A 26,439-nucleotide genomic window follows, 5' to 3' on the forward strand; every position below is an offset into this window, starting at 1 on the left:
TTTTTCACTGGTTAAAGCATTCAATAATTCTAGGCCTAAATGAGGTTTAAGTAAAGCATTGACATCGACACATTTCCCCGTCCCATCGTTCCAGGTGTCCCGCGGGCCTCTGAGCGAGGACAGCCTGCTGAAGGTGGAGGAGCGTCAGGACCTCCAGGGCACGGGGGGCCTGGTGCTGCTGCTCCCTGCCCAGACCGGGGCCTCTCTGCCGGGCCAGGAGGACAGGGACGTGGCCCTCCTCTCCGCTCTGCTCCAGCTCAGGCAGCTGCAGCAGGTCAGCAGCTGGCACTGCCCGCTGCCCCTGGTCATCCTGGTGCCCGGAGGAGCCTGTGGTGGCACTGCCGCAGGCGCCACCGCACCGACACAGCTGGAAGAAGGTATGTCGCCAACACGCAGCGGTGGAAAGTAGTAAAGCTGGGCGATATTAGGAAAACCTTCGATATTCCATAACGTTGTTGAATACCTCGATATTGATTACTTACGATATTAGTAAAAACAATTGCATTATGTCGTTTTTAATGTTTTTAAGCTTTAGGTTCACTGCCTGCGTAACCCAGATAATGAATTATAGCATTATCCATGCATGCACACTGCACAGTACACACAGAATAAATAAATTAAATGCCTTATTTCCATTTTCCAACAATGGTTTTATTGAAATAACCACACCTGGTTACAGATGGACTGTTTCTTTTGCATGTGCTACTGTACGTGTCTGTTAATTAATTTGACACATACACCAATACCTCATTTCAAGCTGTCTTTGTCGATATGTATACCTCGCATGTTGATACCTCGATATAGGTATATTTTCGATATACTCGAGTAGAGGGGGCTAGTTACATGGCATAGATAGATAGATAGATAGATAGTTACATAGATAGATAGATAGATAGATAGATAGATAGATGGATAGTATACACACATAAATATTTATTGTGACCGTAGGTCGCATTTACTATGAAAACCTGCAGTTCATGTGTGTCAGTCAGTTATGCCTCATGTCACACTCCATATATGGCCAAGACAGAATTCATTTGCAACCACACTTCCCTTTTATGACCTTATATGGCATGGGTGGAAATATAGGGTACGCCTGGTACCTAAGGCACCCAGTTATAGACAGTTCTCCCTCATCTGAGTCGTCTCACTCATCCACATTCCTGCTACTTTGCCGATTTCCACACCTTACTCCCATAGAAATGCAAACGTAGGCACCCCATTGAATATTGAAAGATCTCCGCCCATGATATAGTGATCTCCGATGTCATCAATATTAAGCTCATATCTGGGAGTGTCGGTCTCATGATAATCAAAGTGGTTGTTCCAATGTGAGTCATACTTACAAATAAATACCATCCTTGTCCCTTTTATGCCCATATATGGTGATCCCTGATGTCGGCAATAAAACCCATTCAGGCCGGGAACACATAGTGTATTACAGTACATGTACAGTATGTAGGAACATATTTGTTTATGTAGGCTAATTTTTGAATAATATAGTTTTTCAGAAAACTTAGGTCAGGCCTAAATGGGTTAAGCCCATATCTGGAAATGGCCACATATGGACACATCGTGTCAGTCTCTTACTGATATATACTGGTTATTGTGTCCACAGCTCTGATGCTGGGCTCTCTGGTAGAGGAGGGCCTGGTGTCTGAATACACCCTCATCTACATCCCTGAGACCACCTCTGACCTGCAGGGGTCCCAACAGGTAACACACACACGCACGCACGCACGCGCACGCACGCACGCACGCACGCACGCACGCACACACACACACACACACACACACACACACACACACACACACACAGCACATGCTGTGTTCAACACAGATAACAATGGGGGTAGCACCCCTCTAAAACAGGTGCCAAATAGGGCTGTCACGATCATAACATTTTACATGACGATTAATTGTCACTCAAATAATTGCAATTAATGATTTAATTGTGTTTTTGCCGTTGACAATTACAATCCTGTTTGGCTATTAGGCTTTGAAGTTGCACATGGCTGTAATGACCGATAACCTAAATATACAAAGAAATGACTAACATAATTAACAACTTTGTACTTTAAAAAGAACTTGGCTGCAAATAGACGGGAATAGATGATCTACAAGCTCACAACGCGTCACATCATGACGTGTGGTGAGCTTGTAGATCTGCTATGTCCATTTTTTTAAAATATTTGAAAATATAAGAACATTATGACGATTATGACCAAATAATTGCGATTATATCAAATAAGTGCCATTAGACGATTATGATGTAATAATTGTGACAGGTCTAGTGCCAAAAGCCCTCCAGTTGCCCTTGTACACCATGAGTCTTATCCTGGAGGGAGACACGTGGCATGTCGATGCCTGGGGCCACACACACACTCATCAATTTAAGCATTTAGCAGACACTCTTAATCCAGACCAACAAAGTAGCAGGACCCATGCTCAGGTGCCAGTAAAATGCAATACCAACTGTGTTATTGAACGGGAGAAATGATCGACAAAATAAAGCCAAATAGTAATACATATCATTTTGGGGGTTGACACCGTGCGAGCTTGTAGATCTGCTATTTTTGAAAATGTGTGCAAATCTTTGACTATATATTTTCAAAGCAAACCTTTGTAACTCAAATCTTTGCTTCTGGGGGGTCCCTGGAAACAACATGTTTTGAGATGGGGGTCCGCGGCCAAATACATGCAATTTTGGGGGTCCTTGTTGAGAACCACTGATTTAGAAGAAGGATTTAGAAGACATTTATAGAATCAGGTCAAAATATTCAAAAACGTGCTAAAATGTTTTTAAATTGCTGATCTACAAGCTCGCAGCACTGCACTTGGTGCCGCGTATATCTGCTATTTCTTTAATAGTTAAAGCATAAAATAATGGTAAATCTAGAGTGATCCAGGTCTAAATGTTTTCATGAATTTTACATAAAAATAACCAGTAAGACGCCTAAAAGCGACCTCGCCCTAAATGTCGTGCCATGTCTTGGCCATCTGGCCAGTGATATATATTGGACCAGTTACCCATATATGGAGACCCCTGGTACCCATATATGGAGATCCATGTATAGGGAGAAGTGCTTTGAGACCCCAAACATGCTTACTCAGTTATTTGTTATGTGAAAGTCCTATGATGTCTGACATCATACATACAATCCCTTTTATGCCTATGTATGCCCGTATATGGTGATCTCTGTCTCCATATATGTATCTCACATACAGTATATCCCTGTATATATGGGTATCAGGGGTTTCCATATATGGGCATAAAAGGGATTTGGTTCCCCTGGCATCACAGAGATCTCCTTATCTCATATGGAGATAAGGAGTGATGTCAGAGCGTGGTGAGAGCGTGAGTCAATCAACATAAAAGACAAGCGTTACCCATACATATATCAGGGTTCCCACGGTCATGAAATTCCTGGAAATATTTTGAAATTAGAAAAAAAAAATTCCAGTACTGGAAAGGTTTTGGAATTTATCAAGGGTCCTGGAAAAATAGCTATGCATTGTCTTTGGTTATTGATTTTGTTTATAACTCTGAAATGACACATTTAACATTGGCCATTGTGAGGCGTTGTGAGCATGTAGATCGGCTATTTTCACAATAGAACCGTGTTATACAAAATTCCTCAACTCGTAGTGCTCGTCAGCTTCCCCATAATCAAATATTATTTCGGGGGTCACGGCCTGAAAAGGTTGAGAACCACTGGCATACACTACCTCTTTGGGCATTGCACATAGGAGTAAGCGACTTGTTAATGAGCTGAATTATATTGTTATATAGTCCTGGAAATTGGGTTAAATGGTAAATGGTGCATTTTATATAGCGCTTTTATCCAAGGCGCTTTACATAGATTGTGCATTACATTCACCCATTCACACACACATTCATACACCGGTGGCAGAGGAAACCATGCAAGGCACCAACCTACTCACTGGGAGCAACTAGGGCTTCAGAGTCTTGCACAAGGACTCTTCAACATTAACTCAGGGAGAGCCCGGATTCGAAATGGGAACCCTTCGGGAACCCTTCGTGCTCTAATAACGGTTTCTCTACCCCTGAGCTATGCCGCCCCTTAAATATTCTGGAAAAGTTTTGGAAATTAATTGGTAAAAATGGGTGGGGAATTAATTGGTAACAATGGGTAGGAACCCTGAGATATGGTCAAGATGTGACGGTTCTGATAGTAAACTGCGACCTACGGTCACAATAATATCATGGTATATTTCTCCCCAGGTGAAACAGGCCATGGCGTGGCTGCTGTCTCGCTCTCCCCCCTCCATCCACATGTGTGGTCAGACTCTGGTCCAGCTGGTGGAGAGCACTCTGACCAGAGAGTTCACCTCCAGACTGTGTTCTCACCATGCCCAGAGGCGGAGCTCCGCTCTGGGCCCCGAGGCTCCAGGGCCCATCATCAGTCTGTACAACGCTGTGCTGGAACACCTGGCGGAGCTGGTCAGCTCCAAGGTAGGCACTGTTCTTTTTCACTGCACATTTTTAACCCATTTAGGCCTGGGATTGTTGAAAAATAGCAGATCTACAAGCTCACAGCGCGGCACCGAGTGCCGAGCTGTGAGCTTGTATATCTGCCATTATTGAAAAAGTCGTGAAAATGTGTGATTTTTTTTTAATATATGTATTTTTAAAGCGAACGTTTGTAACTCAAATGTTGCTTCTGGGTGGTCCCTGGAACTAGATATTTTGAGATGGGCGTCCATGGCCAAATACATATCATTTTGGGGGTCCTTCACATGAAAAGGTTTGAGAACCACCGACATACTCAAGAACAGATTAACTGAGCTCCAGTGAAGTGGAAAGGACTGTTTCTTTGATGATGGCTGGCCAGATTGCTGACATAGAAAGTTTTTCTTTTTTTTTTTCTTTTTTTTTTAAACCTTCAGGATTCAAAAGACACTTATAGAATCAGGTCAAAATCGGGTAAAAATTCAAATTTTCATGATTTTTCAACCAAAAAAATTGCAGATCTACAAGCTCGCAGCGCGGTACTCGGTGCCGCACTGTGAGCTTGCTCTGCTATTTTTTCAATAGTTAAAGCATAAAATAATACGTAATAATGTGTACCGGTCTAAATGGTTAATATAATTCTTAGACTTTTGAGTAAAAGGGTTAGGGTTAGGGTGTTAGGGTATTGGATCTCTTCTCCACTAGTCTTAGTCCCTCCCAAACATTCAAGGCACCTAGGCTATAGTATATAGCCTACCGGTGTGGATCGTCGAGTCCCTTTCCCGACGATCTCTCCCTCTCTGTTTCCTGTCCATCTTCACTAATAACTCTATAAATAACAATGTTGTAATGGTGTCTGCTGTCCTCCCAGGCCCTGGCCAGCCTCTCCTGGCCCCCGGGGGAGTTTTCCCAGGCTGAACCCAGACACCTGCTGCCTCACGTGGGGTGGAACTCTGACGACCACCTGGCCTGGCTGCGTCACACCCTGCTCAGCCTGCACATCCCACCCTGGCAGCCAGAGCCCTCCCAGCACGGTCAGTGGAGACATGGATTCATCTATTTATCCATATAGCATCTTTAGCTTGAGACCCAACATAGACATCCGATTAGGGATGTGCCAAAAGCAAAATTCTTGGCTGAAACCGAATACCGAATATTGGAAACATTTGGCCGAAAAAACGAATACCGAATAGCTGAATAATACGTGTATATAATTTATTTTGTATTACTAATTTTTGCACCATTGCTGTACCTTTGTTGTAAAGCTACCCGATTATGGCAAAAGACATGATTATGGCAAAACCTAACTAACAAATCACCATATATGGTTCCATAAAACATTTATTTCTCACTTTTGAATGCACACATAACATTAAATAAAACATTTTCTCTTTGCAATGTTAGCATAAAACAAAATCTAAATAGTGCAAACTTTTATCTACAGAGATAAAAGTGCCTCAGAACAAGGTGCTTAAAACTGCAGAATGATCTAGGCAAACAAAAAAAAAAAGAAAAACGGACCCCACAAATCTGTGAAAAGTGATGACTCATCACTAAACCATAGTTTTGTAGGGACGTTTTTAGCCCCAGGTTTTTTTTTTTTTTTTTTTTTTTTGCAAAATAAATAAATGCTTGCAATGGAGTCATGAAAAAATAACTATTTAGACTCCTCACATGCTACTTAAAGCAGTTTTTTTGGGGGGTATTTTTTTTCCTTTATAGTATAGTGTATAGTAAGTGAATGGGGCCCAAACCTTTAGCAGCTGTAAAAAAATCCCCTAGGGATTCTGCAATGGAATCATGGATGTTCTGATTTGTTATACTCTGAGGTTTCCAAAAATGTATAGTTTTCCAAATCCCCCAAAAAATTTGAACGAACTTTCTGAACATATTGAACTGCATTATATCTCTGGGACCCAAACTAGTGAAAATAGCCGATCTACAAGCTCACAGCTTATAGATCAGCTATTTTCGCTGGTAGTATTTTCCCCCCACTATTTAATGGATTTATTTGCATTTATTTTGATGGCATTCGTTTGAATTTGTTTTACAACTTGTAAAAAGGTTTTGAAATAAGTATTACAATTAAAAACAAAATGTAGGAAACAAAGAAATAACAGTATTTACTCGTGACCCATAAAGATTGGTCCACGACCCACATATGGGTCCCGACCCACTTTTTGGGAAACAGTGCATCAGATGCTTCTAAAGTTCCACTGCAGTGCACTGGCTCCCCCTGCTGGGCAACAACTGCTTTTTAACACATGGACTGCCCACCAGGTGGCGCCAGTCATCCCCTCTAAGTGCCGAAATCTCCCTCCATCCACCTACATTTTGTTCCACACGGTTCTACAGGGCCCTGTTGCGTCAATGCATGCGTGATGACGTCACTTGGTCACATGAGCGCAGACAGGATGTTATTGTGTAACATACTGTATGGGCTAGAGTTCATCATAGCTGTTCATTGCCGATCAAAATTTGGACATTTTGCCGCACCCCGCCACAGTTTTAGCCATAAAACAAACATCAGAGATAAATGGCGTTAAAGATGGGTAAATGCATTGGAGTATACGGAGAAAAACGGACGCGCGATGCTCTCAGCGTCGACTCGAAGCGACTAGTGGCTAATGGGCTACATTTTTTTTTCCTAATAAAGTTGTTTTTAGCTTCCCTCCCCCTAGCCCCCGTAGGCCCAATGTAAAGCGTCTTTGAGTATTCAGAAAAGCGCTATATAAGTCCCAGATATTATTATTATTATTATCCAGGCGCAGCCCCAACCAAACGGTGAGATTTAAAGTTAATACTGTAAATACAGTAAACACGTCAACGCGTTGTGGGCCTCCAGGGACATCAAAGAGATTGGCGTGTAGACACCTCGTGGGCACCCGCTGAGTTAATGCATGGCTGAAAAGTTCTCCTCACAACATTACACTTCATTCATTAAAAGATTTTCACCTTCATGTTTCTGTCAAACTGGAGCAATGACTTGAGCTTGGCTGTCGTTGGGGCAACTCTGCAATTTGAGGACCCCCTCTAAAATGACACGCATCTCAAGGGTTTTATCCTCCAATTGAATTGTGAAATAATTGGTTTTATTAAGGCTGTCAAACTAACATTAAGGGTGCAACAATAATTGTACCGGTATCGAACCATTCAATACGAGGGTGTACCGAACCGAATGACTCTGTACCGAACAATACAATACCACTCCACATTCCCCTGGAACCCCCTCAAGGACCCCTAGGGGTCCGCAGAGCCAACTTAGAGAACCACTACCCTAGAGGCTGGGTACTGTATTGTTCAAAGTAAAAAAAAGAAAAAAAAAAGAAAACATAATTAACTAGAAATACTGTTCCTTCGAAACAGTGTGGGCTCGCTTCCAACCCAACAAATAGGATACTTTAAGGTACTGTAAGGTACAGTACCTTACAGTATTGTACTGTACCTTACTATACTGTACTGCACCTTACTGTACTGTACTGTACTGTACTGTACTGTACTGTACTGTACTGTAACTTACTGTACTTTACTGTACTCTACTGTACTGTACTTTACTGTATTCTACTGTAACTTACTGTACTTTACTGTACTCTACTGTACCTTACTGTACTGTACTCTACTGTACCTTACTGTACTGTACTGTACCTTACTGTACTATACTATACTGTACTCTACTGTACCGTACTGTACCTTACTGTACTGTACTCTACTGTACCTTACTATACTGTACTTTACTGTACTCTACTGTACTTTACTGTACTCCACTGTACCTTACTGTACTTTATTCTACTTTACTGTACTTTATTGTACTTTACTGTACTCTACTGTACCTTACTGTACTGTACTTTACTGTACCTTACTGTACTGTACTCTACTGTACCTTTCTGTACTGTACCTTTCTGTACCTTACTGTACTTTATTGTACTCTACTGAACCTTACTGTACTTTTACTGTACTCTACTGAACCTTACTGTACTGTACATATTCTATGTGTTCTAGATCTACATTTTTGATTCTGTGTTTGGGAACCAGCAACTGTCAAATGGACTCCAACTGTAATGGAGTATATTGAGTGCATATACTGTAGGCTAACAATCCCAGATCACATCTGTCCTCCACTATGTCTATAACCAAGGCGTTCTTCTATGTGGCCACTCCAGACTGAGGAGTGGAGCATGGCTTTTATTGTGTTTGTGGATCTGACTTGGAAATGCATTGGTTTTGATATCTCCCTGACAACCAACAACAACCACTAATATGGCTGACTGTCCCTGCGGGCTCTAGGATATATGGCTATGGGATTTACATCCCATCGCCCGGACTTGATTCTTGATCACAGCTGTGTAATCAGTAGAGTGGAGAGGGACATTTATTTATAGTTTTAACTATAACTATAGTTTTATACATCACACAGCTTAGACATTTGGATCAAATCAGAGAGCAGACCTGTGTGAACGCAATGATATAGATAGCATATCTGAAGTGTGAACACTGCAGCCACAGCGCCTTAACATAAACATGGGTCTATTATCCTTCTCTCCACTCTGGGACACTCACTAAACCCATTGGAAATGCATTGGGTGCTTAAAGTTAAACATTTTTATTTTTTTATATTTATACTACAAAACATTTCAAAACCAAAAGTACAAGCACACGTGTCCTCAGTAAGCTGAACACATAAAAATTTGAATGGTGTTGAAAGGTGTAAGCGTTTAAGAGATGAATCGCGCCAAAGTTTTGAGGAGATACTGACTGACTGACTATAAATAACTAGAAAAGCAGTTCCTGCAGAAACTGCGTGGGCTCGCTCGAAACTGTTATGAAGTAATAGTAGAAAATGCATTTAAGCGCAAGGGTGTAAAAAAAAGTTTTTTGAAAAAATATTTTTTTTTGAAAAAAAAAGTTTTTTGAAAAAAAAAAAGATTTATGAAAAAAAAAGTTTTGAAAAAAAAAAATTTGAAAAAAGAAATTTTTGAAAAAAAAATTTTTGAAAAAAAAAATTTTTGAAAAAATTTTTTTTTTGAAAAAAAGTTTTTTGAAAAAAAAGTTTTTTGAAAAAAAAGTTTTTTGAAAAAAAAGTTTTTTTAAAATTGAAAATTGGTATGGAACTGCCGATGGAATTAGATCTACAAATCATGGGGATGGGACTGGTTCTAGAATTAGATCTACAAATCATGTGGATGAGACAGGTGATGTATTTAGAGCTACAAATTATGGTATGGAACTGCCGATTGAATTAGATCTACAAATCATGGGGATGGGACTGGTTTTAGAATTAGATCTACAAATCATGTGGATGTGACTGGTTTTAGAATTAGATCTACAAATCATGTGGATGAGACAGGTGATGGATTTAGAGCTACAAATTATGGTATGGAACTGCCGATTGAAATAGATCTACAAATCATGGGGATGGGACTGGTTTTAGAATTAGATCTACAAATCATGTGGATGTGACAGGTGATGGATTTAGAGCTACAAATTATGGTTTGGAACTGCCGCTGGAAGTAGATCTAAAAATCATTGGGATGGGACTGGTTTTAGATTTAGATCTACCAATCATGTGGAAGTGACTGTGTGTGTGTGTGTGTGTGTGTGTGTGTGTGTGTGTGTGTGTGTGTGTGTGTGTGTGTGTGTGTGTGTGTGTGTGTGTGTGTGTGTGTGTGTGTGTGTGTGTGTGTGTGTGTGTGTGAGTATGCATGTGTATGTGTGCATACATGCGTGCGTGCGACCGTGCGTCCATGTGTTCCCTGGACCACACTTTGAGAACCAGATAAATAGCCGATCTACAAGCTCACAAAGTTACACAGTGCAACTTATTGTGAGCTTGTAAATCATGTGAGACCACTGACTCAGCACTGTAATTAAAGTTAATAAGGAGCACCTTTGCTTCTGAGCTGTAGAACTGTTTGTTCAAGATATGGGCCATATCCATTGGTTTGAATAGGGAGCGCAAGTGTACGAACTGATCGCTCTCCCGGAAACACGAAAAGTTGAAAACACATAGTCTTTGCTCGGGGAGTGGCTCGGTGAGTGGCTCTACGAACATTGCGATTCTGATGTTAAAAGGATCAATAATGTGCGCATGAGAGCAAGCTAGAAATGTTTGGGGGAAAATAAAAAAATTCCGAAAACCAGAAAAAAAATGACTTGATGTGAAGGGGCGTCTGAGGCGCGACCCGGCACTCAGAGGGCCATAGATGAAATTCTGTAAGTCTCTGTTTTATTTTAGTTGCACTTTACGAAACACGACGAGCGTGGCTACAAACGTGCCAAAAAACATGCATACATTTTAAATATTCTGGCCGTGAGGACGATTCGTTCAGAGAACTTCATTACTTTAAGAACAAGTCTCCCACACTCTAGCTACACTCTAGGACTGGTTTTCCCGCCAAAAATATCCCCAAAATACCCCAAAACACTCTACCTTTGGACTGCGATTGTGGAAGAACGGTATGACGTTTTCGAATACCGTTTGAACCACGATGAAGTCCAAAAGCGTGTGAGCGTTTTTCAAGTTTGAATCGCGTTCCTACGTAAATGTATGCCAGAGTAATGAGGCTATAAAGTTTAGTGAAAAAGTAAAAATGTTAAAGTCAGATCCCATTCATTCTCTATGGGATGAAAGATTTATGAATAAAGTTAAATATTTCAAACAGTATAAACTTTTTTTCAAAATTATTAAAACAACAATGAAACTTCAAACCTCGCTGAACATTTCAAAGTTGGAACGAGGTTTTTATGTGAAAGTATGAAAGAGCTATAAGAGCACAAAGAATTTGCACCAGAAAAGTGGGCACTTTTCTACATAGACTCCCATTATAAGGAGGAAAAATAAAAGTTTAAAAGTTAAATATTTCCCAAAATATGAAATATTTTGAAAAGAAAAATATAAGCACACATCACTGTAGAAAGCTGAACATGTTGAAGTTGGAACGAAGTTTCTAGCACAAAGTGTGAGGGAGTTGAAAGCGGACGAAGAAAGTGGGGGGAACCTTGGAAGTTAGAAATAAACATAAACTGGGGTATAACAAGCTGGACTCGCCTTCAGCGAGCCCACAACTAGAAAAGCAGTTCCTGCAGAAACTGCGTGGGCTCGCTCGAAACTGTGAAGTAATAGTAGAAAATGCATTTAAGCGCAAGGGTGTAAAAAAAAGTTTTTTGGAAAAATAAAGTTTTTTGAAAAAAAGTTTTTTGAAAAAAAAAAGTTTTTTGTAAAAAAATTATTTGAAAAAAAAAATTTTAAAAAAAAAAATTAATTTTTTGAAAAAAAATCTTTTTTTGAAAAAAAAAGTTTTTTTGAAAAAAAAGTTTTTTGGAAAAAAAAAGTTTTTTGAAAATTGAAAATTGGTATGGAACTGCCGATGGAATTAGATCTACAAATCATGGGGATGGGACTGGTTTTAGAATTAGATCTACAAATCATGTGGATGTGACTGGTTTTAGAATTAGATCTACAAATCATGTGGATGAGCTACAAATTATGGTATGGAACTGCCGATGGAATTAGATCTACAAATTAGATCTACAAATCATGGGGATGGGACTGGTTTTAGAATTAGATCTACAAATCATGTGGATGTGACAGGTGATGGATTTAGAGCTACAAATTATGGTATGGAACTGCCGATTGAAATAGATCTACAAATCATGGGGACGGGACTGGTTTTAGAATTAGATCTACAAATCATGTGGATGTGACTGGTTTTAGAATTAGATCTACAAATCATGTGACAGGTGATGGATTTAGAGCTACAAATTATGGTATGGAACTGCCGATGGAATTAGATTTAAAAATCATGGGGATGGGACTGGTTTTAGAATTGGATCTACAAATCATGTGGATGTGACAGGTGATGGATTTAGAGCTACAAATTATGGTTTGGAACTGCCGATGGAATTAGATCTAAAAATCATTGGGATGGGACTGGTTTTAGAATTAGATCTACCAATCATGTGGAAGTGACTGTGTGTGTGTGTGTGTGTGTGTGTGTGTGTGTGTGTGTGTGTGTGTGTGTGTGTGTGTGTGAGTGTGCATGTGTATGTGTGCATACATGCGTGTGTGCGACCGTGCGTCCATGTGTTCCCTGGACCACACTTTGAGAACCAGATAAATAGCCGATCTACAAGCTCACAAAGTTACACAGTGCAACTTATTGTGAGCTTGTAAATCATGTGAGACCACTGACTCAGCACTGTAATTAAAGTTAATAAGGAGCACCTTTGCTTCTGAGCTGTAGAACTGTTTGTTCAAGATATGGGCCATATCCATTGGTTTGAATAGGGAGCGCAAGTGTACGAACTGATCGCTCTCCCGGAAACACGAAAAGTTGAAAACACATAGTCTTTGCTCGGGGAGTGGCTCGGTGAGTGGCTCTACGAACATTGCGATTCTGATGTTAAAAGGATCAATAATGTGCGCATGAGAGCAAGCTAGAAATGTTTGGGGGAAAATAAAAAAATTCCGAAAACCAGAAAAAAAATGACTTGAGGTGAATGGGGCGTCTGAGGCGCGACCCGGCACTCAGAGGGCCATAGATGAAATTCTGTAAGTCTCTGTTTTATTTTAGTTGCACTTTACGAAACACGACAAGCGTGGCTACAAACGTGCCAAAAAACATGCATACATTTTAAATATTCTGGCCGTGAGGACGATTCGTTCAGAGAACTTCATTACTTTAAGAACAAGTCTCCCACACTCTAGCTACACTCTAGGACTGGTTTTCCCGCCAAAAATATCCCCAAAATACCCCAAAACACTCTACCTTTGGACTGCGATTGTGGAAGAACGGTATGACGTTTTCGAATACCGTTTGAACCACGATGAAGTCCAAAAGCGTGTGAGCGTTTTTCAAGTTTGAATCGCGTTCCTACGTAAATGTATGCCAGAGTAATGAGGCTATAAAGTTTAGTGAAAAAGTAAAAATGTTAAAGTCAGATCCCATTCATTCTCTATGGGATGAAAGATTTATGAATAAAGTTAAATATTTCAAACAGTATAAACTTTTAAATAATTTCGAAAACAACAATGAAACTTCAAACCTTGCTGAACATTTCAAAGTTGGAACGAAGTTTTTATGTTAAAGTATGAAAGAGTTATAAGAGCACAAAGAATTTGCACCAGAAAAGTGGGCACTTTTTTGCATAGACTCCCATTATAAGGAGGAAAAATAAAAGTGTAAAAGTTAAATATTTCCGAAAATATGAAATATTTTGAAAAGAAAAGTACAAGCACACATCACTGTAGAAAGCTGAACATGTTGAAGTTGGAACGAAGTTTGTAGCACAAAGTGTGAGGGAGTTGAAAGATGCCGAAGAAAGTGGTCGGACCCTTGGAAGTTTTAAAGAATAAACATAAACTGGGGTATAACAAGCTGGACTCGCCTTCAGCGAGCCCACAATGAAGATAACATACGTGTGCTCGCCTTCCAGGCGAGCCCACAATTATAAAAATTGATTTATAAATCAAGGACATTTCTGTTTATTTTTTTGTATCGAAAAAGTATCGAACCGTGACACCAAAATGTCTCCTTAATCCATGGTAGTGTGTTATATTCGTACACCGTAAAAGATATGGACGGTGGGAACCTTCACGTGACCCATTGGTTTCTATCAGGGCGAAAATGAAGTTTTTTTGCCCTCGTATGGGTGTCACCATCATTGTATTAATGGTACCCATTGAGGCTATTGGCTGCCAACGGTGCAACCGCAAGGATTCTTGGGAGAATGTGTTAAGCTAGCTGAAAATAAAGCAGGAGCAGGGCGGGATCTACGGTCTATGGGTGTAGATGAGAATCCTCCTACAGCATAACCAGCTTTAACATCAATTCTAAAATAAATGGGACCATATTTTCACAAAACGCATACCATGGTGATTGAAAGGTGACTTTAAACTAGCGACAGGAATCAAAAAGTATTTGTGACACTGTTTATTAAGTAAGGGATAATGAATGGCTCCCGGTGATTGTCGATACATAACGGACTGACAGCCAAGGAGCCATTCATTATCCCGCGTATTACCTGGCTACTAAATAAAATTAATAATTTGACTCAAAACTAATAACAAAACAAAGTATTTCCTTGTTTACAGACGGCTGGAAGTGTTCCACAAGTGTTGCGCTGGGTGCCCCCCCCAGCGCAAAACGGTCGCCTTGGAAAACAAGGAAGTGCTGATCAAATAGAATCCATTTTCTGATACTATGTCGTCTATTTCTCGCTTCAAATATTTTTTTAAACATTCTTGAGAGCAACGTTTAGTTCTAAATGTCGCTGTGTGTTTGTCTACATGGCCGACATGTTAGATACAGCACAAGATTCACGCAGTGCAGCTTGACTGCAGCAGGTGCTCTGAGTCTCTGTTATCAGGGAATATCAGACCTCTGATTTCAGCGATTGACTAATCAGAATCAAGCATTCAAACAAGCCGGGTAATAAATTGTTTTATATTATGTTAATGTTATGTGTAATGCATGGATTAATGCATGGTAATGTGTACTATAGGGGTGGGTAATATAATCAATATGGCAATACATCGCGATAGTTTATTTGCCAATACTGTATCGATACTTCAGGCAGTAGTATCGCGATACGTTGAGGAAAATAAAATATGTTCCCATGCATAGGAACCAATGGTAGAAGTTCGGTCCTGACACTCAGCTACCTCTAGATGTTGCTGTACAGTAGCTACTTCCCCTTCAGTGAGTGAGGTCTCTCGATGAAATGGCTGCGAACGACGAAAACAACAACATTAGAGCAGCGCCTTTGGCTTTTAAAGCCGATATATCGCAATAAAATCGTATCGCAAAGATTCGCAATATATCCTGATACTATTGCATTGTGACCCAAGTATCGTGATACGTATTGCATCGCGAGATTATTGCCAATATCCACCCCTAGTGTACTATTATGTTATATTGTTTTATATGATGTTAATGTCATGTGTAAAGCATGCATTAATCCATGGTAATGTGTTCTCTCATGTTGTATGGTGTTTGCAGCCTCCTGGTCAGAGCTGTGCTCCTCCATCTACCAGTACTGTTCCCTCATCCCGGCCTCTGACCACACAGCCCCTCTCCTCATGTCCAGACTGGACCACCTGCTGCACAGCGTCAGCCTGCAGGGGGGCTCCCAGAGGACCCCCCAGAGGACCCCCCAGAGCCCCACGTACCAACACATTCCCTGGGACGACATCGTGCTGCTCTGCATCGACCACAAGATGAAAGACTGGCCCCCCACCGGACCCCCTGTCTGTGAAGGTCTGTCTCAGTGGCACGGTTCAGTGGTTCTCAACCTTTTCAGGCTGTGACCCCCAAAATAATCATATTTTAACTGCGGACCCCCCCCCCACCCTGACGACCACTAAGAGTTGAGGCATTACATTTTGTATATCACAGTTCTGTTGTGAAAATAGCAGATCAGCATGTAGATCTGCTATTTTCAAAATGTCTGCCTCAATATTTGACAATTTGGCCAATGTTTAATTTGTTGTTTTAGATATATTAAAAAGTCCTTAAATTGTCACTTTAGAAATGTGCAGATACCTTACTGTTGTGTGAGAAAACAATCTTTTACATTAAGTTCATCATCTGGGGACCCCCCCAAAAATAATTTGGGGACCCACCTGGGGTTCCCAACCCACAGGTTGAGAACTACTGGCATAGTTAATTTGAATAAGATTCTGTTAAGTTTGTCATAGTTCTTTTACAACCTACAATTTAGGCATTTAGCAGACACTCTTAATCCAGTGCAATTAACAATAAGTAGTGACAGCACATGGAAATGGTAGTAGAGTGTAGCACAGGTCCAAAAAATGGGATCCGAGCCGAAATGGAACCGAGGAAATTTGGACCGAGCCGAACCGGCCCCGAGAAAACTACAGATTGTCTAGCCCCGGCCCGAAATGGATCCGATAGTGGTTGGATCCGGTCCGAACCGGAGCAAAATTAAATTGGACCCAGAGCCGAATTAAATTGGCCCCGACCCTAAAATGGACCCGGGGAAAACGGACCCGATCTTGCAGCGTCTTTGTCCGATGCTATTGTGACAAGAGGCGTCGGACATGTAACAGGCAATACAACGACTTTATATTAAAATATATAATCTTTATTAATGATAGTAAGATATAAAAATATAGAGTCAAGAATATGTTTCAACAATAAGATTAAGCACAGTGCAGTAGTCACAATTCACAATACCAACAATAATAATAGAGACAAATGGAACTTTACAATAAATCAACTTCAACCTAACAAACCCCTGTTTCTGATCTAATAAAGCCAAACTAAAAGCAGTGACCACGGATGATCACCACCGTCACCGAGACACAACAGCTGACTGATTCACACTCGAAACTCAACGTGGCTTCACGCTTCCTTGTGCTGTGCAGTTTCAATAAATGACTTAACGCCCGGCGTTACGACACGCCACCATGGGCCACGGCACGCTGTGTTTTACACACAGCTCTCACAGACGTTTCTCCCGTCCCTGTATCGGCTGGCGGCTTTTCTCCCAGCGTAATATCAATTCCGCACGCATTCGAGACGTGTGTCCCTCGGGAACAGTTTGTTGCTGCCGCCTCTCACGGAAGTGTGTTCCAACTGTCCGCTGGCTGCGCTGAAATTCGCGCTGACGCCAGGAGCCCACCCACAATACTCGTCATCAACCCCAGTGTACCCTGACCTGGCCACACTCACCCCCCTAGAGAACTTATCAGTGTCCCACTGATATCCCTGCTTGCCTTTGGCACCGAAGGACCCCGCCCCCGTATGCCACTGCTCCAACTGCACAGCCCTAACTCCTACCCCCGTACTCGTTCCACCTTGGCTACGGATGGCTGACCGCGGTAGATTATAGGGATTAGAATGCGTCCCCGCATTGCATCGCCGTGTCCGACGCACCTCAGGGCGTGGAGACAGTTCCACTGGTTCAGAGCCTGCGCCCTGCGCCCCTTGAATGGACTGCTCCTCCTCGGGTTCTGAGACACTTTGTTGACGGGACCGCTCATCCTCCTCCGAGTCGTCCGACTCCCTTTCCGGCCCCTCATCTGCGGGATCGGCGTTCACCATTCGACCCTCTTCTGACCCACTACCAATACCTACGCACAACAAGCTGTCGTCTTCACTTTCCTCACCTAGGCTTTCTGCTCGGGGTACCACCCTACCTTCACTTTCCCTTACGCCCTTACCACACCGCCGGAGCTCCGAGCGGTGCACAGTCCTGGGCGGTCCCATCGCATCAGCAGGCATCACAGTATACACCGGCTTTTTGGGACTCAACCGACTGATTATTATATGAGGAATCGAGAGCCATAAGTCCTGAATCTTATTCCTACCAACCACCTTCCGATTCCGCACATAAACCAACTCTCCTGGCTGTAAATCTGCATCCTTGGATGCTGGCCCCCAATGCCGACGGCGAGACTCTGCTGCCTTTTGCATCTGGCCACTAGCCTGCTTGTAAGCTACCTGCAGTCGCTCTTGATGCCTCTGCACCCATTCTCCCACACCTCCCACCTCCTCATCCGCTCCCCCCAACATGAGGTCTAGGGGAGTGCAAGGAGACCGGCCAAACAAGAGAAAATATGGGGAATATCCCGTGCTCTGGTGTTCTGTCGTATTGTAAGCATACACCACCTCCGGCAGGTATTCCGCCCACCTCCTCTTCTTCTCCGGGGGCAGAGCCCGGAGCAGGTCATGGAGGGTTCGGTTAAACCTTTCGCACTGCCCATTGCCCTGTGGATGATAAGGGCTCGTCCTACTCTTCTTCATCCCATACAACTTACAAAGCGACCGCACCACCTCACCTTCGAAACACCGGCCTTGGTCGGAATGCAGCCGGGCTGGGACCCCATAAGTTTGGATCCAGTGTTTAACCAAGCACTTGGCCACCGTGACAGCCTGTTGGTTCCGAGTCGGAACTGCAACTGTAAACTTCGTAAACACATCGGTTAAGACTAACACGTTCTCCCTTCCGTCAGACGACGACTCCAGGACAGTGAAATCCATGGCTACCACTTCAAGTGGCCTGGATGCCAGCAAGCTTCCCATTGCTGTCACCACCCTTGGTTGCGGGGCCTTGGACACAATACACCGCTCACAGGACTTACAAAAATCCTCTACATCACGGTACATCCCGGGCCAATAACACCTTCCACTTACCAATTTAAAGGTTCGCTCAATCCCTTGGTGGCCATGCCCACCGTGCATCTGGACCAACACTTCTTTATGCAAAGCCCTCGGCAAGATGACCTGCTCTTGCTGGCCCTCTCTCGGATTTGTCCGCATCCGGTACAGAACTCCCTCCCGTTCTACCACTCTTTCCCACTGACGCAACAGTTCTAGAACCCTAGTGGACTCTGTCCGTCTCGCCCCCTTATCTGGCCTTTCCCCCCGCCGCCAGTACTTGAGGAACGACGCCACATCCGGGTCCGCTTGTTGAAGCAGAGCCAGAGAATCCATACTGTACGACGGAAAGGTAGTCGTAGAAACGTTTGCTGGAGTGTCCACCACTGCTTGCTCTTCATTCCATGCAGCGCGTAACTCCTCTGGCCTGGGGGAGTCGTCCCTCGGGTGTAAGCCCGGGCAACTCAGTACAGGCTCTAATTCCGAGACCACGTTCGAATACTGCCTCGATAACGCATCTGCAGCCCCATTCTGCCGACCAGGTCGATAAACAATCTCGTAATCAAACCGCGCTAACTCGGACACCCATCGCTGCTCTACGGCCCCCAACCGTGCCGTCTGCAAATGGCTCAGCGGGTTGTTATCCGTCAGCACGGTGAACTTGTTCCCGATCAAATATTCCCGAAACTTATCTGTCACTGCCCATTTAAGACCGAGCAACTCCAACTTCATTGAACTATAGTTCTCCATGTTCCGCTCTGATGACCGCAACCCTCTACTGGCATACGCCACTGGTCTTCTTCGGCCCCCAGACTCTTGGGACAGCACCGCTCCCAGCCCCTGGTGGCTGGCATCTATTTCCAGCGTGAACGGCTTAGCGAAGTCCGCGTATGCCAAGACTGGTGCAGACACCAACTTCTGCTTCAAGTTCTGGAATGCCTCTTCGCACGCTGGGCTCCAGTGCCTCTGGAATACGTGCGTCGGAAGAGGACGCCCACCTTTCTTTGGGGAACCAAGTGCAGAAAGAGCATGAAGGGGCGCTGCCAGACCCGCAAAGTTCTTTACAAACCTGCGGTAGAAGGAGGCAAAACCCAAGAATGAGGCCAATTCCGCCCCGTTCCGGGGACTCTTCCACTCTGCCACTGCACGTATCTTAGCCGGGTCAGTCGACACCCCTTGCGAGGAGATGACATGCCCAAGATATGACACCTCTGACTTGAAAAACGAGCATTTACTGAATTTCACTTTCAGGTTACACTGCTCGAACCGTAACAAGACCAGCTCCAACCGACGTAGGTGCTCTTCAAAGGTGGAAGAAAAGACCACAACATCGTCCAGGTAAAGCAACAAGGATTGAAATCGCTGATCACCCAAGATGCGCTCCATAAGCCTTTGAAAAGTTCCCGGTGCGTTGCACAACCCAAATGGCATTCGGTTGAACTCGTACAACCCAAAAGGCGTACAGAAAGCCGTCTTCGACCGGTCACCCTCGACCATCTCCACCTGATTATACCCGCTCGCCAAGTCCAACGTAGAGAACCACCTTGCGCCACTCAGTGAATCTAAAGACTCTTCGATGCGTGGAAGCGGAAATGCATCCTTGCGGGTCTTTGCGTTCAACCGCCTATAATCTACACACAATCGCATCGAGCCATCCTTCTTTCGAACAATCACCAATGGGGAAGAGTACGGGCTACTGCTCTCCCTAATCACTTTCTGCTCCAACAACTTCTTAATGTGGTTTTTAACTTCCTCATACTGGCTGGGCGGGATCCTTCGGTACCTCTGGCTCACAGGGACGTCATCAACAACTGGGATCCCATGAGAAATAAGGTTTGTGCATCCTAAATCACTGTCTGAGGATGCAAATACGTGAGAGAATTTGCCCAACAGTTGCCTTGCCTGTCTTGCCTGATCCTCCGAGAAACCCGGGAAGCGCAGTGCAGCGATCTCAAGGGACAGCTCCCCGTCTCCTTGTGAACCATGCTGCTCCCTAATCATAACCTGCTCTTCCTGTGGACCCACCCGTTCAAAATGAACAGCGCCACCCTCCCCAGCCACCACCTCAGCTAGATGCAGCGATGCGAGGCGTGTCTGTGGCTCTAACCTAATGTCTGAGGAGCCCACATTGATTACCGGGACAGCCAAATGTCCATTGCTCGCCTCCACATACGTGTTGGAGACCAGCAACCCCCCTGGCAAGCTACCCTCCTCCAACCCTAACGGCTCTACTAACACTGATGCCCTCGACAGGCACAGACTATTAGGTCCGGTCGCTGGAACAAAACACACAGAGCCCGCAGGCACCGTAAAAGGAGAGGCGGCTGCAGCAAACATTTTACTTTTCAATGTAACGGCTTGTTCGTTTTGACAGGCTGCCAAGGCAGTCTGCCAACCAGGAGCGTCTGGGAGGGGCAGAGGTGGGCTAGGACCCTGCGCAGGACACAATAGCTGATAACATGTCTTAATGACATTCATCCCGAGCAAGCCCGGCACTGCTTGTTTACGCTCTTTTGCAGCTTGTCCAATTGGGTCTTTCACCACTAATATACCTCTCTGCGGTATGGTCCTACCCAGCGCTACCGCCTCCACATCAATTGTAAAGTAGCCCAGGTATGGAATATTCAACCCATGAGCCCCACTCAATGTTAACCACCCGCATTCAGACAACCTTTTTCCCCATTTTGGCAGTAAATGCTTAAAGAAAAAACTCTCAGTAACTGACGAGACATTTGATCCAGAATCGATTAAGCAATGAAACTTCACCCCCCCCCCATTGAAACTTCCACAGTGTCACACTTCCCCACCAAACACTCGTACACTTGTGGGTCAATGTGAGGGACAGTTACTGAGCCTGGCTGCACCCCACCTGTGGTTTGACTCTTCACCACAGGGGGGGACAGTTTCCCTGATGCTCTAACATCTGCACTGCTCCGTCATGCCCGGCGGGCACTGCATGCGCTGAACGCTCACGACTCTGGTTAGGCCGCGGCGCCACACAATTCCGCGCAATATGGCCAGCTGTTTGGCACTTAAAGCAAATCGGCTGACCCGACGCGTCGTACCGAGGTTGCCATTTACGGTTCTCTGTTCGCTTGGGTCCCGATACCGACATTGTAGCGGCCATTTTTTGTGATAGGTCATCAATTAGACCCTGTTGTTTTTGTAACATCTCAAAAACCTTGGCAAGCGTCGGGTCAGGCTTCATTGCTGCAGTAACCACACTTGTTTCAACCGATGTGGCCCCAGCTTCTTCACAGGAACCCCCCACCCGCCTTCTACGTTCCACCCCACAATCAGCTTCCTCCCCCCACTGGAAAGCCTCCCTGCGGAGCTCGAAAAACGAAATGGTTGGTTTCTGACGGATTGTTTTCTTTAGCTCTCGACGTAGGCCAACCTCACCCACGTTTTCTGCAAATTGGTCACGCAAAGCAAAATCGCCACACCATGCGTTTTTCACATTACAATGATTTATCTCTTCCATAATAGCCATTAATGCATGTGAATATTCCCGGACAGACTCCCCCTCTCGCTGTCTTCTATCAAAGAACTGTTTTTGCAACTTAGTGAGGGACTGGGGCTGCCCATATATCTCTTTGAGAATATTCAACACACACACTGGGTTTGACCGTTCACCATGAGGGCGATACTTTATCTCTTGCCTTGCTTCACCTCCCAACTGCTCGTAAATGTAGGCGGCTTTTTCAGCTTCAGTATAAGAACGATAAATCAAAGTGGCATTAAGTTCATCAAGCCAATCATAAAACATAGCACTGGACCCACCAGTGAACACTGTACATTTTTTCTCTTTTGGCAAATATACAATGCGCTCTCTGGCGCCCCCAGCTAAGCTCTCACCCCCCGCTGTCCCACCCTGCCCCCCCACCAACCCCTGATTAGTGGAGGACTGAGCAGTCTCAGGAGGTTTACTTGAGTCAGACTCAGCTCTCTGCGATAAGGCTTCATTCTCATCTTTCAACTGACTTATAGTCTCTTTATCAGCCTGCACTCTGGCTTTAAGCGTAGCCACTTCCTGTTGCAAGTCCACCAAACTCATGTTTTTACCCCAATCCACCAGAGTTTATATTGACTGTGTCAATTCTTGGTTTTTCCTTTTTCGATGCGTGGAAGCGGCAGAACACCAGAGTTTATATTGACTGTGTCAATTCTTGTTTTTTCTTTTTGTGTGTCTCAATTCCACCTTAATACATGGATCTCTTCACCAACGGTCTTCGTCCACCCGGCCTGGCAGGAAACTGTGATAGCAGATTTCTGGTGGCTGATTCCCCGGCCTTCCTTCGTGGACGCTGCGTGGTCACTGCTTTTTATGCTATAACTAAACTCACCCTAAATGCCAGTTCCATCTGTCTCTCTATGCACTGTTATATGCCCTTAGCCTAAGTCACAAAAAAACTTAAAATACCCTGCTCACAGCGCCAAACTGTGACAAGAGGCGTCGGACATGTAACAGGCAATACAACGACTTTATATTAAAATATATAATCTTTATTAATGATAGTAAGATATAAAAATATAGAGTCAAGAATATGTTTCAACAATAAGATTAAGCACAGTGCAGTAGTCACAATTCACAATACCAACAATAATAATAGAGACAAATGGAACTTTACAATAAATCAACTTCAACCTAACAAACCCCTGTTTCTGATCTAATAAAGCCAAACTAAAAGCAGTGACCACGGATGATCACCACCGTCACCGAGACACAACAGCTGACTGATTCACACTCGAAACTCAACGTGGCTTCACGCTTCCTTGTGCTGTGCAGTTTCAATAAATGACTTAACGCCCGGCGTTACGACACGCCACCATGGGCCACGGCACGCTGTGTTTTACACACAGCTCTCACAGACGTTTCTCCCGTCCCTGTATCGGCTGGCGGCTTTTCTCCCAGCGTAATATCAATTCCGCACGCATTCGAGACGTGTGTCCCTCGGGAACAGTTTGTTGCTGCCGCCTCTCACGGAAGTGTGTTCCAACTGTCCGCTGGCTGCGCTGAAATTCGCGCTGACGCCAGGAGCCCACCCACAATACTCGTCATCAACCCCAGTGTACCCTGACCTGGCCACACTATATTATGCTTATTTTTCAATATTAGGCTACTTTGAGAGTAGCAGACGCTTGACAGCGTTGGCAGCGCAGTGAGCGGCGCTGAGCGCACCTCGCCCACCTCTCAGAATAGGCGAGCCATCAGCGGAGAGTTGCGACGCATGCCGTGCGTGCAAAGCCGTGCATTATGCAGAAAATCTTGAACTCAGTCCCTAGCTCAACAATCACCGTGACATGACATCACACAACAAACACAAACCTGTCCAGGCAGTGAGTATGTTACTGTCCATAGTGTCCATGCACGACACCAGCTCGCATCACAAAACTTTCCTCCTCCTGCGCTCTCGGCTGCCCGTCAGAATAATCACAGACAGGGACGTGCAGAGAATATTAGAGAGGCAGGGGCAGACATTTCTAAAAGGGCCTTTTAGAAATGTAACTGAATGCTGCATTCTCTTGAATGCAGCCTTCAGTTATGATATGGAAAGTGCCCGGGGACATTTGAATTTATTTTACCAATGTAAAAAAATCAAAACCTCGGTTCGAAGTGGAGCGGTGAATTTGAGCAGTTCCAGGTAAATATATATATATATATATATATATATATATAATTGAATATTGAATATACATATTTTGGGGGGTCTTGACCCACAGATTGACAACATTAACCTCCCGTGGCAGGGGGAAGAGAATAGAATAGTCCCTGACTTTTTTTTCACCAATTTATATATTGACGTGTCAATTCTTGATTGCCCGTGGCTAGCTACGGTGGCTGCATGCTTCGTGAGCCTCCACTCTAGCGGCTATCACGTGTGTGTGTGTGTGTGTGTGTGTGTGTGTGTGTGTGTGTGTGTGTGTGTGTGTGTGTGTGTGTGTGTGTGTGTGTGTGTGTGTGTGTGTGTGTGTGTGTGTGTGTGTGTGGTAAAAGTCCGCGCATGCGCAGATGCCGCCGTGCTGACCAACACAATTTGGACACGGTAAAAGTCCGCGCATGCGCAGATGCCGCCGTGCTGACCAACACAATTTGGACACACAAAGCCACACAAAGGGAGCTGTGCTAGCACACCGCTCCAAAAAATTCATTCATGGTCTGAAGAGGGCACTTTTTACAGACGGATAAAAGGGCAGGGGATCATGCCCCTTTTTATGTCTATGTGTGGCTGATCACAGAGACGAGACGAGACTCAGCTGGCTTGCGTGCGTCGGTGCGTTTGTGTTGCAGATAGACAGATTTTCGCCGACTTTATGTCGCCCGTCCCTGCAGATGATGTCCAGAAACATGTTCCATAAGCTAAATGACGTTCCAACCTGCATCTTCCAGCCAGGTGGCCTTTGTTTGTATTTCACCTCGCAAAAAAAAGCCCTCCGTGATTTTCACTGCAGCAGCAGCGCAATGCTTGAGATAGGATGCGCTGAACGGGACTCACTCAATAAGCCAGAACAGACGATAATATGGATTTGGGAGCGTAATTACAATGCATGTCTCATTAAAAACAATATATATTTTAAAGTTGAAGGATATATGTGTTTAAATCTCGGGTCCTCTCGGATCCTTTTCCGATCCTGCATTTTGGACAGCACCGAACGGACCCGAGGCAATTAGACCCTACCCTACCCTAACCCGAGGGACAAGTGAATATTTTAGACCCGAAACGGCTCGGGTCTCGGTTCGGGTCTCGGGTTATCGGGTCCTGGAAGACCCATGCTATGCTCTACATGGTATTACCAATGCATCAACATTAAAGGAGTAGTTCACCCCCGAAATGACTTTTTTTCAACAAAAAATAAATAAAAATCAATTAACGTCATGGAGACTTGAGTTGAGACTTGAATTCAATAATATTTTTTTTGTTGTATTCGTTGCATTCCTAAGACAAACTATTTATTATAGTAAATGTTCCCCCATTGATTTGGGTCTCCATCCGGAGCCAATGGGGGTACATTTATTGTAATCAATTATTAATTTTTACAATTAATTATTGTCTTAGGGATGTGATTAAAAACCAAAACATATTATTGAACTCAAGTCTCCTTGGCATGAGTAATCAATAGTAAAAAATGTCTTTTGGGGGGGGGGGGGGGTTGAACTACTCCTTTAATACATCGAATGCTTAGAAATAGTAATCCAAAAACAATCAAAACATCAGTAATCTGTACATTGATACACACTATAGCTTCCATGTACGATAGGATGGCAAGTGTAAAATGTCCTGACATGGATCTATATAACACACTATAGCTTCCATGTACGATAGGATGACAAGTGTAAAATGTCCTGACATGGATCTATATAACAACCTTAACTAAATGACATGTATGGTCATCGAGGGTGAGCAAGTGCTACAGTAAGTGCTATGGGCCAAGGTGGAGTCTGATGAGGTGAGTGTTCAGACCACGGTGGAAACTAGGGAGTGAGTCTGTTGTTCTAATTGCAACGGGGGGTTCATTCCTCAGTTTGGAGGCCAGGAGGGAGAAGAGTCTGGGACGAGTGGATCGTTGTCCTGGGGTTTTTAGCGAGGGTTCTGTCAGCATCCCTGTGTTGGCTGATCTGAGTGAAGGGGTGGGGTTGTAGGGGTTGATCAGGCTTTGGAGGTATGGAGGTTCCATACCTTTGGCTGCTTTGAAGGCCAGCATCAGTGTTTTGTATTCTGTGCGGGCAGAAACTGGGAGCCAGTGGAGGAAGCAGTGATCTTTTTGGAAAAAAAAAAATCTTTTTGAAAAAAAAAAATGTTTTTGAAAAAAGAATATTTTTGAAAAAATAACTTGTTAAGTCCA

At 43.9% G+C, this 26,439-nt stretch overlaps 1 protein-coding gene across 1 annotated transcript in view; it reads left to right on the top strand.

Annotated features, from left to right (window-relative positions):
• The window catches only part of LOC308286372 (germinal-center associated nuclear protein-like), a gene marked incomplete at its 3' end in the record, with an annotated part of 100,249 nt that overhangs the window by 65,337 nt on the left and 8,473 nt on the right, over positions 1-26,439 (top strand). The window contains exons 31-35 of the mRNA XM_080727368.1: positions 95-377; positions 1,619-1,716; positions 4,247-4,477; positions 5,346-5,508; positions 15,472-15,729. Coding sequence (XP_080583494.1) covers positions 95-377; positions 1,619-1,716; positions 4,247-4,477; positions 5,346-5,508; positions 15,472-15,729 — 1,033 coding nt within the window. The remainder of the gene's footprint in view (positions 1-94; positions 378-1,618; positions 1,717-4,246; positions 4,478-5,345; positions 5,509-15,471; positions 15,730-26,439) is intronic.

Source organism: Nannobrachium achirus, assembly GCF_963921795.1.
Source record: "Nannobrachium achirus genome assembly, chromosome: 6".
Lineage (NCBI taxonomy): Eukaryota > Metazoa > Chordata > Actinopteri > Myctophiformes > Myctophidae > Nannobrachium > Nannobrachium achirus.